This window comes from Pochonia chlamydosporia, chromosome 4 (genome assembly GCF_001653235.2).
Source record: "Pochonia chlamydosporia 170 chromosome 4, whole genome shotgun sequence".
Taxonomy (NCBI): domain Eukaryota; kingdom Fungi; phylum Ascomycota; class Sordariomycetes; order Hypocreales; family Clavicipitaceae; genus Pochonia; species Pochonia chlamydosporia.
In genome coordinates this window covers 31672-45199 of record NC_035793.1, presented here as the reverse complement: position 1 = coordinate 45199, position 13528 = coordinate 31672, and the positions used below count along the sequence as shown (strand labels likewise).

The following is a 13528-nucleotide window of genomic DNA, read 5'->3' as shown; positions in this document are numbered from 1 at the left end:
AAACATCTGGAGCAGGAGCAACCCACGGGCATTGGATGCATTGATGGGCGTGGACTTGCACCAAGCCTCGTGTCGGGAATATTTGGCCACATATTGGGACGTGGACCATCTCGTCTTTTTACACTACATTTCTTAACTCATGCCAACATTTGGACGGACTCCAGACTCAAGACCCCTAGCTCCATTCAGTGGGCTGTCCATGACCAGACCTTGTCCTTGTCCACCAGACATCTGCATCGACGCCCTGACCAGCCAGAGCTCCAGTGTCGAACCCTGTCCCGCCCCCGTCTTCACCTCCACCTGGCGTGTTGCAGACGGAGCGAACCATCCAAAACACTCGGCTCGTCCGAGACCACCTGCTGTTGCTATCTGCCGGATTTACATTAAGGCTGACGACCAGCTATCGTGATCCTGTGCAATCGTGCCGGTGCCAGAGTCAGATACAGGGTCAGATTAGGGCAGGGTGCTCTCGAATCGTCATTCTCCTCCTTAAACCCACGTCCTTTTGTTACCAGGGAGTCGGACCAGACGTCTTTGTACAAGGCAATACGTGCCTTGTTTCTAGGACCCGGTTGGCAATTTACAACCAATTTGGCATCCAGGCGCCACCGGTACCCCATATTACCAGCCAAGGCCCCAACCGTGCTGTGCTCTTCAAGTCTGATGCTCCAAGTCAGGCTTGGTGTCAGTCGTCGACCTTCCCCATTGCACCTGAGGGGTCAACAGCCACAGCCGCTGCAAACTCTCGACCTCAGTCCACCAGCGCGAATCTGCTTCTCATCGACTTGTATTTCTATTCAGCACACGTACGCAGCGCAATCGGCGGCAGCAACGCAGACCACACGTTATCTTTTCGATACTCGCGCGGCCAGGTTACCCAAGGTCTTTCGCAATCGTCCTGCGACCCTTTGCCCACGAGATCGTCTGCCATACAACACACCAGCCGACATTCGGGCCAGGCGCTTTTCCTGCCCGTCAACCTGTGTGATGCAATGAACTCGTCTTCGCTCCCGCTCCCGCCGGCCAACGCCGGTGGTCCTATTGCGATTCCCAGACAGCAGGTTAGCATTGAACGTCTGCCAACGAGGAGGCAGAGCAATGAGCCACGCGAATCCATGAACTGCAAGTCGTGTCGGAAGCGAAAGGTGCGCAATCATCATCTGGACCTGAACATCAACGAAAAGCCCCAAATCATTCTTTACTCACCACCCCACGTTTGCTAACTGCGGTGATCCCAGATCAAATGCAACCGTATGCGTCCCTCGTGTGAGGCATGCCAAGTTTTCCAGTGCCCATGCATTTACGGTACGTGTCTAAACCTCACAACGGAGAGCCGTCACAAGCTGGCTTGATATTCCCAAGCACAGTGAACGCTCAAAATGTACCCTCAAAAGTCTTCTTTTTGCTCATTGAACCAACTACAGACGCTGTTCCGAAGAAGCGAGGCCCCAAAACAGATGTCCTTGAGGCACTACTAAAACGGGTGGATGGCCTTGAGGCGAAGTTGAAGGAGAAGAATGCCGAAGGAGAGTCGTCTAAATTAGGCGAATCTGCTCTTACCGAAGCTGATGATGATGATGATACGGACGCCGGCGAACCGGCTCCAAAGAGACTCGCGACTGAAGCAAGCAAATCTTCTGACGAGGAGGGCCTTAAAATAGTTACAGATATCAAACCTACCTCACGGTAAGAGCTATTCACATTGCCGCTTTGCGGATCAACTTGACTCACTCTTCCACAGAGATAATCCGGCCTCTCCCGTGGAGACCGACGCATATCTTCATACCTACTTCGCACGCTTTCACGGCAAGCCATACTACATTTTGGACGAATCATCGATCCGCCAGCGCATTCAACTCAACCAGTTACCAGATAGCCTCGCCTACGCTATCTGGTCTGTAGCATCAAGGTGAGTGGCCACGACGCGCTGGGAATGAAACGCCGAGGCCAACAACGCTGACCTTCACAGACATACTCCCCATCCGCGAGGGCCACAGGCTGCTGTTCAGCTGAGCGAAGATTATGCACAGCGGGCACGGCGGTGCATTGATACGGATGATCCGTCAATAGATTGCCTGCAAGGTCTACTACTCTTGGTTATGGCATTCATGGCTTCTGGGCATGGCAAAAAGGCCTACATGTTAATGTGTTAGTCCCCAACCCCCTTTTTGGCTGCATCTACTGAACCTGGCCAACTTGACTAACATCATCGGTAGCATCGGCTATCGGAATGGCCATGGCGCTGGAACTCCATCGCGAGATTGATGCCCAGGCGCATGTCACACCAGTGGAACGGGAATTGCGTCGACGACTTTTCTGGACGTGCTATCTGTTGGATAGATATTTGTCCTGCGGATCGAAGCGGTCTTCTTTAATAGGCGACAATTCCATTGCCCTGCGATTACCATCTTGGTGTCCTACTCCATCTTCGTTACCGGTTGACGGGGAATTTTTCCAGCAGGGCTCCAATCTTCAATACTACCAAGGGAGCGGAAAGAAATCGCAAGGAAGTACTGGAATGCTTATTGACATCACACGTATCCTTGGGATCACCAACAGATATCTAGCTGCCGGTGGTGTGAAGGGCGACTCTCACTTCCCTTGGCATTCATTATCGACTTTGTCCAAAATCCGTCAGGAGCTGGACTTTTGGGCCTCTGGCGCTGGACCCGTTTTCTCGGGTCTTCAAGCACTTTTCCATCAAACAGAGGCGACAATTGTGTTTTTAAGCAAGCTAATCTATCATTTGATACATTGTCTAGTGTACCGACCATTTCTTCCCATCGACCTGGCAGAATTGGCTGGCAACGGGCAACACCAATCATGGCAAATTGAAGCGACAAACATGTGCTTTCTGCACGCAAATGCTATTGGCGAATTGATTGACGCAGCGAGACAAGCAGGTACTGTGGAATGGCCGGCAATTGTTGGATATTGTATTTGCACCGCCGCAACGGTGCATATTCACGGCGCACATTACACGAACCCCGGTGCGCATGGCGGGGATGTGAGTGTTTTTAGTGCATCTTCTGACTTGCTTTCGAGGGAAATGCAACAATTAAGTGCGCTTCACTTCGCCTGGGCGAACGTGCAACACCAGAGCGATACGCTGCAAGGCATTTACAATGCTCATGGGGAGTTGGTCAAGGCTATGGTGGCCAGCTCTATGAGATACACACCGGGATTCCATCTCGAAGACTTTTTCGACAGATATTCTAACATTGGCGGACCGGGAGGGAAGTCTTATCGGTTTGACCCAGCACATTTAAGCATGTCGGATATCGTAATAGACTTTACCGCCGATCGATACAGCGAGTCACCAGCAGCCCGCGAAGCTGAACGGTACAGCCACAAACGTAAAAACACGTCATCACATAAGAAACGCAACGATGCTAGAAACAGCACCGTTCAAGATCAGGCCGTATCCACGAACCAACAACCTGGCGCAGGGAACGGGCACTATCAGATGAATATGATGCAGCCCCCTTCTCACGCGGCTACGGGATCTATGCAGCCACAAGCCTCACGGCCGCCAGACGCACAACATGTGCAATCCGGCAGTGCTCAGTTGGAACCGGCGCCAACTATCCATGCCTATAATATGCCCCCGGTTGGCTCAGCCCAAAACTCTGGCCAAGGGATGATGCAAATGGGTGGAACAGGTTTCAGCCCAGCATACAGTTATGCAACAGGTCCAAATGTGACAAACAATCAGAACAATATGGGCGAGGCCAACGTGGGATTTGATCCGATGTTCGGCACACTGCCGACCAACGCGTTTAGTAGCCCAGCAGGTTGGCACGGTGAGGATGGTCAGCATCACACGAAGATGAATGTCCCTACAAGCGGCGTCGCACCTAGTCCAGGAACGAAGAGTACGAGTGGAAGCACGGGAACCGGACACAGTGACGAAAAGGACCCGTTTCTCAGCCTTTTGGAGCAGCTGGCTGAGGATGAACAGCGCTTTAATGGTGGAGGGCCCGACCTCGATAGCTTCTTCCTGGCTGGCAATAACACTGGCGCTTAAATATGCACTCAACTCAGGGGCACTGTTACAATTAGCGATCCGACTGTTTTATGGAGCAGTGGATATGGAGGAAGGTGATTTCCATTTCTGGTCAAGCATTTATGATACCTATATGTCGGCTAGTTGCGGCGGTGTAGCAATCCTGTATTCGATTGCAAGCGTTGGGTATGTCCGCCAGTAGATATAGGAGTTATATGACGAAATATAGAACCCACTTGGTGTTTAATCATGTTGAGCAAGATTCGCATTGTCAATGTTGTGCTTGAGCTGGTCTTAAAAGGGGTAATAACACACGGAAACAAGGTATGATGGGATGCCTCCCTCGTTACTCTTACATTGACATGGTGTCAGAATATATGGTTTCGTCTCATAGTCCGTCCAAGCCGCATCATCCCCAAATTCGAACAGCTAGGCTCTCTGACAGAGCTATCGTAGTCCCCTTGCCCCAGACGGTTCAACATTTGGTGTCTCTCGGCCCAAGGAAACACAATGTGAAGATGATCCGATATTGAGACCAACAAAGCAGTCAATTTACGACTGACCGCAGCTGATTTCTGGGTGCCAAATCTGTTGGAAGTGTCTTCTTCGTTTTTGTCATCCATGCGACCATGTGTGTTTCCTGCCATAACGATCAACGTAGAAGACGCATCTCGTCTTCTGCCCTGCGGTACGATGCGGTCGAAATTTATATCAATACTCGTTTCGCTACACATACCCCGGAGAACGTCAATAGCGGCACAACTTGCCATAGAGGGTGGATAGACTGCTATCGAAACCGTCTCAAATTTTAGATAGAGTTATCTCATTCCAAGGAGTACCACAGTGCACAGGGCCACGAGGGCTAAGGTCTCATATGATTTGGTGGTACTGCATTCATTTACGGCTTCAATACTGCAGTGAAGTACAAATTAGCCCATGGTTCGAAGTTGTAGCATGTGTCATGTTAGAGAGCAACCTGTAATTATCTCAACCAACTTAGGCAAAGCACCTCGTTCCAGTTAGTCTAATAGACATATCGTTGCCGGGGTTTCTCGAAGGCATGCGGCCAGATGTTGTCGCGATGATGCTGTGTTGTCCGAGGCGCTGCCTTCATATGTTGCTTCCCAGGTATTGTTACTACTCATCCACGAGCCGTACCGCTCTTCATGTCTTCTACCTTACAGAGAGGTTAGAAACGCAACATAAACTGCCAACGACTCAGGTAGAAACAGCTCTTTCGTTGTGAGGACGTGACAATGTAGCCTAAAGTAGCAGGCATTTTGTACCATTTCGCTAATCTGACGTGCCTGGTCGTTCAAACGCAGCCTGTGGACAAAATTCCAACTCTAGTGGTTCCACGGCGTGTAAGTATACTCGGATTGTAACGAATCGAGTACTGAGATTTGCGTATCTTGGGAATGTAGGTCCCATAGTGAGACACCTAAGAAATTATAGGTCTGTCCGGCAACTCTTGGATCTCCCCGAGGTCTTGTTGTTCGAGGCAGATCTCGTGGGAAGGGGGCTACTCATTGTGCCCCCATGACCTCAATGTTTTGCGCGTATGTTGCATGTTAAGATGAACCTGTGAAAGCAGCCAGTCGTTTCACGATGAACTTCGGGTTTTCGTGCAGGCCGTGAATGCGAGTCGAGTCATGACGCAGATTTTGGTCTGTTAATTGGCAAGTGATGGACAAAAATAGTCATCCAATGACCTACTAATTGTAGTCAATACATTGCAGTACGTATTTTTCCACAAACACTCCTGTTCACAACACGGGAGCTGAAAGGTACCCTACCCTCTGAACCAGTTATGATTGCTACAATGTATCAGCCTCACGGAAATTGGGTTCCAGATTTAGCTTTTATTGCTAAGCGACCCAGGATGCGGGGAATTTCAGAGGTGAATCAAAGTTCATAAAAGGCGGGAGCTTCTTCCTCTGGGGAACTGACAAACGTGTAGTCCCCATGGATCTCTTGCATGTCCGCTCTTGAATAGGAACGTCATTTCTCAATTTTGTTCCAAATATCCGATTTGCACACCCCGGAGTTCTGCCCTCACAATGGGAATTGACCACACCTCCGTTTATGTCCCCGAGGACAGGTTCAAAGAATGTCTCGCTTTCTACACCGAAGCGCTTAAACCACTGTCGTACGAGGTTCGTATCCCCGTTAATGATACGGTAGTCGGTCTGGGCTCTTCAGAAGACTCTCCTCATGGAGCCGACTTCTGGCTTATTGGCGTTAAACACGTACCAAATCAATCATCGCACGTCGCTTTTCGAGCAAAAGGTACGTCAACGTTAAGGACGGAACGGCGCAATCCCTCTCTGGACCGATGTAAGCTAAATTCTTGGCGTTAGATAGAGATACGGTCCATCGCTTTCATGCCCAGGCCGTTGCGGCAGGAGGCAAATGTAATGGTCCGCCTGGTCCACGTCCCATGTATGGTCCAGCGTATTATGGGGGGTTCGCTCTTGATCCCGCGGGGAACAATATTGAAGCCGTTTGCTTTAAGCCAGAGTAGCTTCGTATATGAATAAGCAAAGCAAGTCGTATGTGTGCCCTTTGATTCTCCGCGGCTGCTGAATAACGAAGTTGATGCTTAAAACGGCGCAACCTGTCAGTCCCTGGTCCGTTAATGCTTAAGTGACATCCCAACATCACGCGGAAATTGTGAATATGAATTGATATGATGCTACATGCAGTATGCTTCCACAAATTGTTCGAAGATTCGAGTATCTTGCTCGGCCGAGTTCGGGAGACGTTACCCTTTTGCCTGGACTCCTATGGATGCCGCATTTGTGACGTGGGCTAGGGCAACAAGCAACACGCGACCTAGCCAGAGATTTTCCTCCTCGAACTTCTTGGTGATGAAAATAAAAGATGTTGTGAGCCGAACAAGAACAATAATATGTCCCCTGCTTCACGCGAGTTATCCACGAAGATCAATATGGAGTGTATCCGAAGCGACTCTTCTCATCGGTTCCGACATTTGGGCGCAGCGCTTGCTTTGAATCAAGTCCTTCAATTTCAAGTAAAGTCAAACGGCAGGTCGAGTGTTAACAGCACAATAATGAATCTGTCGCAACATTCGTGCATAGGTGTTTTGTGCACAGCTGAATTTCTTGCAAAGAGGTTATTTGAAATCGCCCCTGGGCGCCACTGGAAGCACTGCAGCGTCATCTACGTCTACATGGCGATAATTGGACAGGCGCCATCGTATTCCTAGACTTTTTGGATATATGTTTGTATGATAAGAGTTTGTTCAGCATTTGACAGGGAATGCTTGTCGTTCATTGGTCTGCAGGACAAGCAGCCCGAGTGATTGCGACCTCCCGTTGCTACAGTACCATGGGTGTCTCGCCGTCCACACCATCATGATGTTATCTTGAAGCTGAACGTTCCCTTTGGCGACTACATTCGCGCTCAACAACATGATGGTGCTTCAGGCGAATGGTTTGGGCAAGGTGAGCGACCATGGCAGAACGAATCTTTGGCCCAGTGACGCAAATGCATTCAGGCACAGCGAAACCCCATACTTGCTTCTTGCGACCTGCACTCCAGAATCAGAAAGACGCTAACGACAGCCGCCAGGCCAGAATCATGCTATTTTATGCGCGAAATTTGACGCTGACAGGGATCAATCGGTTCAAAAATGATGGTATTTCCTGATTGGGAAGTTGTCGGCGGCACACGCGCGGATGCAAATATGTAATTCTGGCAATGAAGCGATATTCGCAATGTAAATTGAAGCATCGTCGACTAAGATGGCCGCAAGGCCGACTGTAACGTTGAATTTGACAGATCTTGGCTAACGAAACGAGGCACAAGCGTCAAGCCTTGTGCACGGTCGCGCGAGAACTTTCGTATGTAATGCCCCGTGTGGCTTTCGTCGGGCTCCAAAAATCTCCTGGTGAGCCAACATCTCTGGACAGTTATTGGATGCCTCAAGCCACTTGGGTCTTGCAGAGTCGAGGGCAGCAAATTTCGCTGGTTTGCTTCGGAAATGGTCTGGGACTCTTGGGCCACAGAGTGGCCAGAGGTGGACTTTCACCCCATGGAGTCATGGGGACGTGGTAGCCAAGACAGTAAGTGGCACCCGGTGGCGTTTGTCCACAGTGAATTTGAGAGACTGAGAGCTGGGGAAGAGTTGTCGAGATCCTGGAACATGTGTTTCACGACTGTTTATGCGTTGTTCTAATCCAGGCAAACTTGAGTGAGACTAACAGGCTGAGAGGTTGTTTGTACGTCAGAAAAGGTGGGTTGGCAGCCTTGATTTTGACGGTTTCTTGGCATTTTGTACAGGAAAAATAAGGAGGGCTGGGAGCGAGGATTGACAGCAAGGTTGCACATGTCGTTTAGCCAGGCTCTTGCGAACTTGGGGTACTGAATAAATAGACTGAAGGCGTTGGCGGCTTGTTGTCGCAGTGCTTCGCAGACCTGAGTCTTGCGAGCGCCTGTGGAGGCTGGGCTTGGTGAAAAGCGGTATCCGTGATAAGTCGATGCAACCAGACATTCAAGCGGATCCAGCCACAGCAGAATGTTCCATGGCCCATCTCTCCAACATTCTGTCTGGTCTGAATCGTCCATCTCCTCGATCATTCTCCGTACTTGCAGAGCGCACTGTGGTTCTCCAAACACGCGGACTCCCCGCAGCATGGATTTGTGGGCCGCAATTTAAGTTCGTCTGTGATTCGCAATGCCATTACCGACGGGTACAAAAAAGGAACGAGACATGGGTGTTTGGCTCTGTTGATTGGGACACATGCCCTCGTGATCGGCACTTGCGCGTTAGGGTTGAGTGCAGAAGCGTGTTAGCCAAGTCAGCGAATGATGAGAGTGTCGTGTGTACCGATGACGCTGTTGGCTGGATGGATGGCTTCTTTCTTTGTACTTCGGCGTATCTTGCCAGCCATGCATGACCTCTTGGGCGAGCTGTCGTTTCGCCGTGCTTCGTGATGGGTGCGCTCTTATTGGGAGTTAGGTTCAATTTCAGGAAGGGTCTGGTCCAGTCTGGTTGCTTGCTGCCATTGTTAGGACCCCGTCCACAGGTTCCATTTTATTTGGGATGGTTCCATTATTGCCTCCAGACCCAGTGTCAGCCGTTGGGTCTGGTTTGCTCTGGGACGGGGCTTGTTGGAATGGACCGATGAAGTGGATATTCTGATGGACGGACGGATGGTTGAATGGTCAATTGAGTGGTTGAAAGGTTGAAGAATGAATGGACACTTGCTTCAATGGATGGAAGCTTGGGGCGGTTAGAGCCGTGAGAGCACCTGCTCTTGCCCGTTTCTGCGTGGTGAAGTAACATGCGGCGCTCCTTCCTCGTGGTCAATGCTCCACGCACCAGACCCAGGCTGGACCCTTCCATTCTTAGTCTTTGTTACTCGCTCGGCCTTCACCGTTCCCTTGCTTTTAATTTATTTATTTATGAGACCCCCCGATGCCCATCCCTTCCAAAGTCTGAAATGCCCTCTCCAGGTTTCTGATTCACTCTGGTGCAGTGCATGACAACAAAGAGGCGCATTTGATCTGATCCGATCTGACGATCGAACGATCCGCTGTGACCTTGGCCTGGGGCTCGCTTCCCCATTTTTTGCCTACTTTGATCTGCTGTCTTCTCCTCTCCTCTTGGCGGCTACACCATCATTCAGATAGTACTCGCTCTCGTTGATTCACCATGGTTCATCTCGCGTCTCTCGAGATTGCTGGCATTCGCTGTACGTTGAACATTTATGTCATTTATGTCTTCCTTTAGACATGCTACCCAGACCCTCGTCCTCGAGCGATGCAGCTTTGCGTTGAACACCGTCAGCTAACGACAAATCACATACAGACAACTCGCCATGGACCCAAGTGTCCATTGTGGGCTTCGTGGCCTTTTGCTCAGTTGGTATGTTTAGTGCCATTAGCAACTTGGGCGCCGGTGGCACGCAAGACGTACAGCTCAGCGATATTGCCAACAGCGTTCTGTATGGCATGTTCTTCATTGGTGGTTTCTTTGGTGGAAGTATTAATGTACGCATCCAAGATCTGTTACCCAAGTCTGGGCATATTGGGTATATGACCCCCATGTGCTAACATAAAGCGAATTAGAATATCCTCGGCCCTCGATTGACCATGTCCATTGGTACGACTGGCTACGCATTGTATCTCGGTTCGCTCTGGTGCTTCCAGCTCAACGGCACGCGATGGTTCCTCATTTTCGCTGGAGGCGTCTTGGGAGTTTCAGCCGCTCTCTTCTGGGCTGCTCAGGGTGCCATAATGATGTCGTACCCGCTGGAAAAAGACAAGGGACGCTCCTTTACCATTTTCTGGTCGATTTTCCAAATGGGTACCCTGATTGGAGCCGCAATTGCCCTTGGCATCACCTTTCACAGCACACTGCCAGGTGTTTCTAATGGCGTCTATATCGCCTTCATGATTATCATGTTGTGCGCCATCGCCATCAGTTGGCTCGTTCTTCCCCCTCGATCCGTTGTTCGTGGAGACGGCACTATCGTGAAAATCTCCGAAGCTTTAACCCCCAAGCAAGAAGCCAAGGAATTCTTTCGAATGTTCAAGGACTGGCGCATGATTGCTCTATTCCCCATGTTCTTTTCTTCCAACTACTTCTACGCCTACCAGGGTGCTATCACTGCTTTTCTGTTCAATGGCCGCACACGTGCCCTGGTGGCGCTTCTGACCGGTCTTGGCTCTATTGTTGGCTCCATTCTCATCGGATTTGTCACTGACAACTTGCCCTTCAACCGACGAAAGCGTGCTCTTTGGTCCTGCGCCTTTGTCACGTTTCTGATTTGCCTGGTATGGGGAGCTGGTGTTGGTTTCCAGACGAAGTTTGCCCGCGACGATGTGACGGTCGAGGGTGTAAAGATTCCCTGGGATTGGACCGTGGGTGTTGCTGCTGGGCCTATTGTGCTACTGTTTGCCTGTAAGAAACCCAACTTGGACAAAGCTTTTTCTTCAGATGACTGACCTTTGGCGTAGACTATGTCGTCGACGCTGCCTATCAAGGCTTGGCTTACTACACCATGTCTTCCATTAGCAACGACCCCTTCAAGCTTGCTCGCATGGCTGGCTACTACAAGGGCATTCAGTCTGCTGGCGCCGCTGTCTCGTTTGGAATGGATGCCGTCAAGGTATGGCTCAGATACATCACACTCCAGCAGTATGCGCAAACTAACATGTTTTACTAGACTCCATATCTTGGTGAAGTGCTTGTATCCTGGCTCTTGACCGTGGTGTCTCTCCCCCTTTGTGCTTTGGTCCTATACCACACCAGCGACAGCAACTATGAGACCGAGGGAGTTGCCCACATCGAAGACGTTGATGCCAAGGATGCTGAAGGCATCTCAGCACCACCCGACCACCAGCGCAAGGATAGTGTGCATGCATGAAGAGATGGTACCATGAGAATGTATGAGTAAAGTACAGGAGTTATGGTGCAAGTTAGCATTGGGCAGCTTATTGGACATAAGCGAATCTGGATATAACTGGATAAACTGCTAGATACCTCAGTTAGCTTGTTTTGATATCTACAATAAAGAGTATCAAGAAGAATTGTGTACTGAAATCCCTGTGAAACTACCTACCTAGGTAGGTATGTAGCATGGCTCCCAAACCATGCACCTTGAGCAACTTAGAAATGAGGCTGAATACTGGTTGTGATATCTTTAGGGTAACCAAGAAGTTCAGCAACCCCGTGTGTGAGATGTGTATTCAACATGAAAGCGTTCCACTCAATATCTGAGCCGAACCCCAAACTGTAGAAGTAAAACATTGAAGGCTCTACCTGTTAGGGATCGCTATGAGGGGACCTTCCTAAGTTGCTGAGTCATTTACATCACTATTACGAAGAAGTGCGTGCAGTGTGCATCAATCGAGCCCACAGCTACTTGAAAGACCAAATGTAGGTCAAGGAGGAATGGCTGTGCTGATGAACACTGATGTAAGACCACATGGCCCATGTCTTCTCAGTCACCTTCTCTGATGACTTTGTTTCTTTCGGCTCGACTCGATGTCTGAGGCTGTCTGGTATTAATTGATAGTAGTTAGAGCGGCTTGAAGAAACCCACACTAGATTGAACAGCCGCGTAGAAGCTACTAGTGCTGTGTGTTCTAGGTAATTGCCGTATATCTTGTTGGTTGGTGCGTGTCTGGAGGAGATCACCGTGGATTGTGACGAAGCATGTGATGGGTGGTAGTGATCTGCAATACTGGCTGCGGCATGAACTAAATGAGCAGTTTTTGCAAGCCTTTAGGTTTGTTACACGGAATTCTATTTGACGCAGTCTACTTTGGTGTGTCTGTCCTTCTGTACACCGGTTGGTGTGTTTATCCAGCCGCGGTGTTACATTGGTGCCTCTTACGCTGTTAAGAGTTTTGAAGTACCATATGAAGATTGCTGACATGTAGATCATAGTAGCTCACTGAATTGTTACTGTGTATCCGAGCTGTTGGAACCTGATACTTTGCTATCCGACGTTTGCTGTGAAGAGACGGGAGAGCTTGGTTGAGCGCTAGATGGTGCTGTTTGTCCAAGTCCAAAGTATTTGATATGTAACTTGGCAGCATTCTCTCCCTTGGATATCTTGTTTCGTGCCCTGACCGCCAAGTACGTACCAACACGCGTTACTCCGACTGGGAGGAGCTTACCATGCGCTAGTTATACTCGATACTTATGGCAGCTTATCCTCCAGTCCTTTTACAGTTTCCCATATTTCGTTAATAGAAACACACGCGTTATCGCTAAGCGGACCCCTTTCAATGCCACCGAGTGTTTCGTCTAGTTGTTCGGGGCTACTAGCACCAATAACGAAGGCATCGCCGTCTGAGCGTAATGCCGAATGGTACGCCACCCAACGATACGTCAGCTCAGCTGGGTTCACTCCTTCGATTTCTGCAATAGTATTCCATCGGTCTAGTATCTTTAAAAAGTTGGCGTTGCGCAAATACGGCCGACAGGTTGCTGAGACAGGGACGTCATTTTTGACCATTTCCTCTACTTGTGCCACGCTCTTGCCGAGGAATCCTCCAGCTGAAGTACCATACGCGTAGAAAGATATGTCTAGTCTGCGCAAAGTTAAAAGTAGGCCAGTTTCTTTGTGCCTATTTAATGGATTGTAGCTGCCCTGGTAAACGACGGGGAGAGGGTAGCCTTGGGCGGCGCAGTGATTGTATATGGCTTCAGCATCAGCGGCAGGGAAGCCTGATAGTCCAAATCGACGGAAGAGGCCACGCTTGTAGATGGTATTTACTGCGGCGAGAGTTTCGGAGATAGGTGTCATTATGTCTGGCCGATGCAGGTAGAAGATGTCAACCTTTTGACAAGCATTAGGTCAAGTTGGTAGCAGTAGAAGAATATATGGAGGATATAGAAATAAAGTAGAAAGGTTTCAGCCTACTTGGTCAACTGCCAGCTTGTAGATGCTTTCCTCGGCGGAGCGTATAATGCGCTCGTTGGTCGCCCAGGGCGTGCTGGATTCGGTCCATGAATCAGGGCTCCATTTCGTGTCAATAGCA

At 49.7% G+C, this 13528-nt stretch overlaps 5 protein-coding genes across 5 annotated transcripts; 4 read left to right on the top strand and 1 right to left on the bottom strand.

Moving 5' to 3' along the window:
* Positions 1–992: 992 nt before the first annotated feature.
* Positions 993–4027, top strand: VFPPC_07444 (fungal specific transcription factor; the record flags this gene model as incomplete). The annotated part of the gene is made up of 6 exons (XM_022428558.1): positions 993–1145; positions 1239–1305; positions 1425–1686; positions 1742–1909; positions 1970–2148; positions 2217–4027. The coding sequence occupies 6 exons, from the start codon at positions 993–995 to the stop codon at positions 4025–4027; spliced, it is 2640 nt and encodes an 879-aa protein (XP_022284343.1).
* A 347-nt stretch (positions 4028–4374) lies between these two features.
* On the bottom strand, positions 4375–4776 carry VFPPC_15946 (hypothetical protein; the record flags this gene model as incomplete). Its single annotated transcript, XM_018293699.1, has 1 exon — positions 4375–4776. One exon carries the CDS (start codon positions 4774–4776, stop codon positions 4375–4377), a length of 402 nt encoding a protein of 133 aa, XP_018142875.1.
* A 1290-nt stretch (positions 4777–6066) lies between these two features.
* On the top strand, positions 6067–6530 carry VFPPC_14236 (glyoxalase/Bleomycin resistance protein/Dioxygenase superfamily domain-containing protein; the record flags this gene model as incomplete). Its single annotated transcript, XM_018292005.1, has 2 exons — positions 6067–6295; positions 6367–6530. 2 exons carry the CDS (start codon positions 6067–6069, stop codon positions 6528–6530), a joined length of 393 nt encoding a protein of 130 aa, XP_018142874.1.
* Positions 6531–7879: 1349 nt separating this feature from the next.
* Positions 7880–8086, top strand: VFPPC_17897 (hypothetical protein; the record flags this gene model as incomplete). Its single annotated transcript, XM_022429570.1, has 1 exon — positions 7880–8086. One exon carries the CDS (start codon positions 7880–7882, stop codon positions 8084–8086), a length of 207 nt encoding a protein of 68 aa, XP_022285376.1.
* A 1600-nt stretch (positions 8087–9686) lies between these two features.
* VFPPC_07441 (hypothetical protein) lies at positions 9687–11403 on the top strand (the record flags this gene model as incomplete). Its single annotated transcript, XM_018286297.1, has 5 exons — positions 9687–9726; positions 9843–10024; positions 10103–10937; positions 10994–11145; positions 11203–11403. 5 exons carry the CDS (start codon positions 9687–9689, stop codon positions 11401–11403), a joined length of 1410 nt encoding a protein of 469 aa, XP_018142873.1.
* Between the last annotated feature and the right edge of the window lie 2125 nt (positions 11404–13528).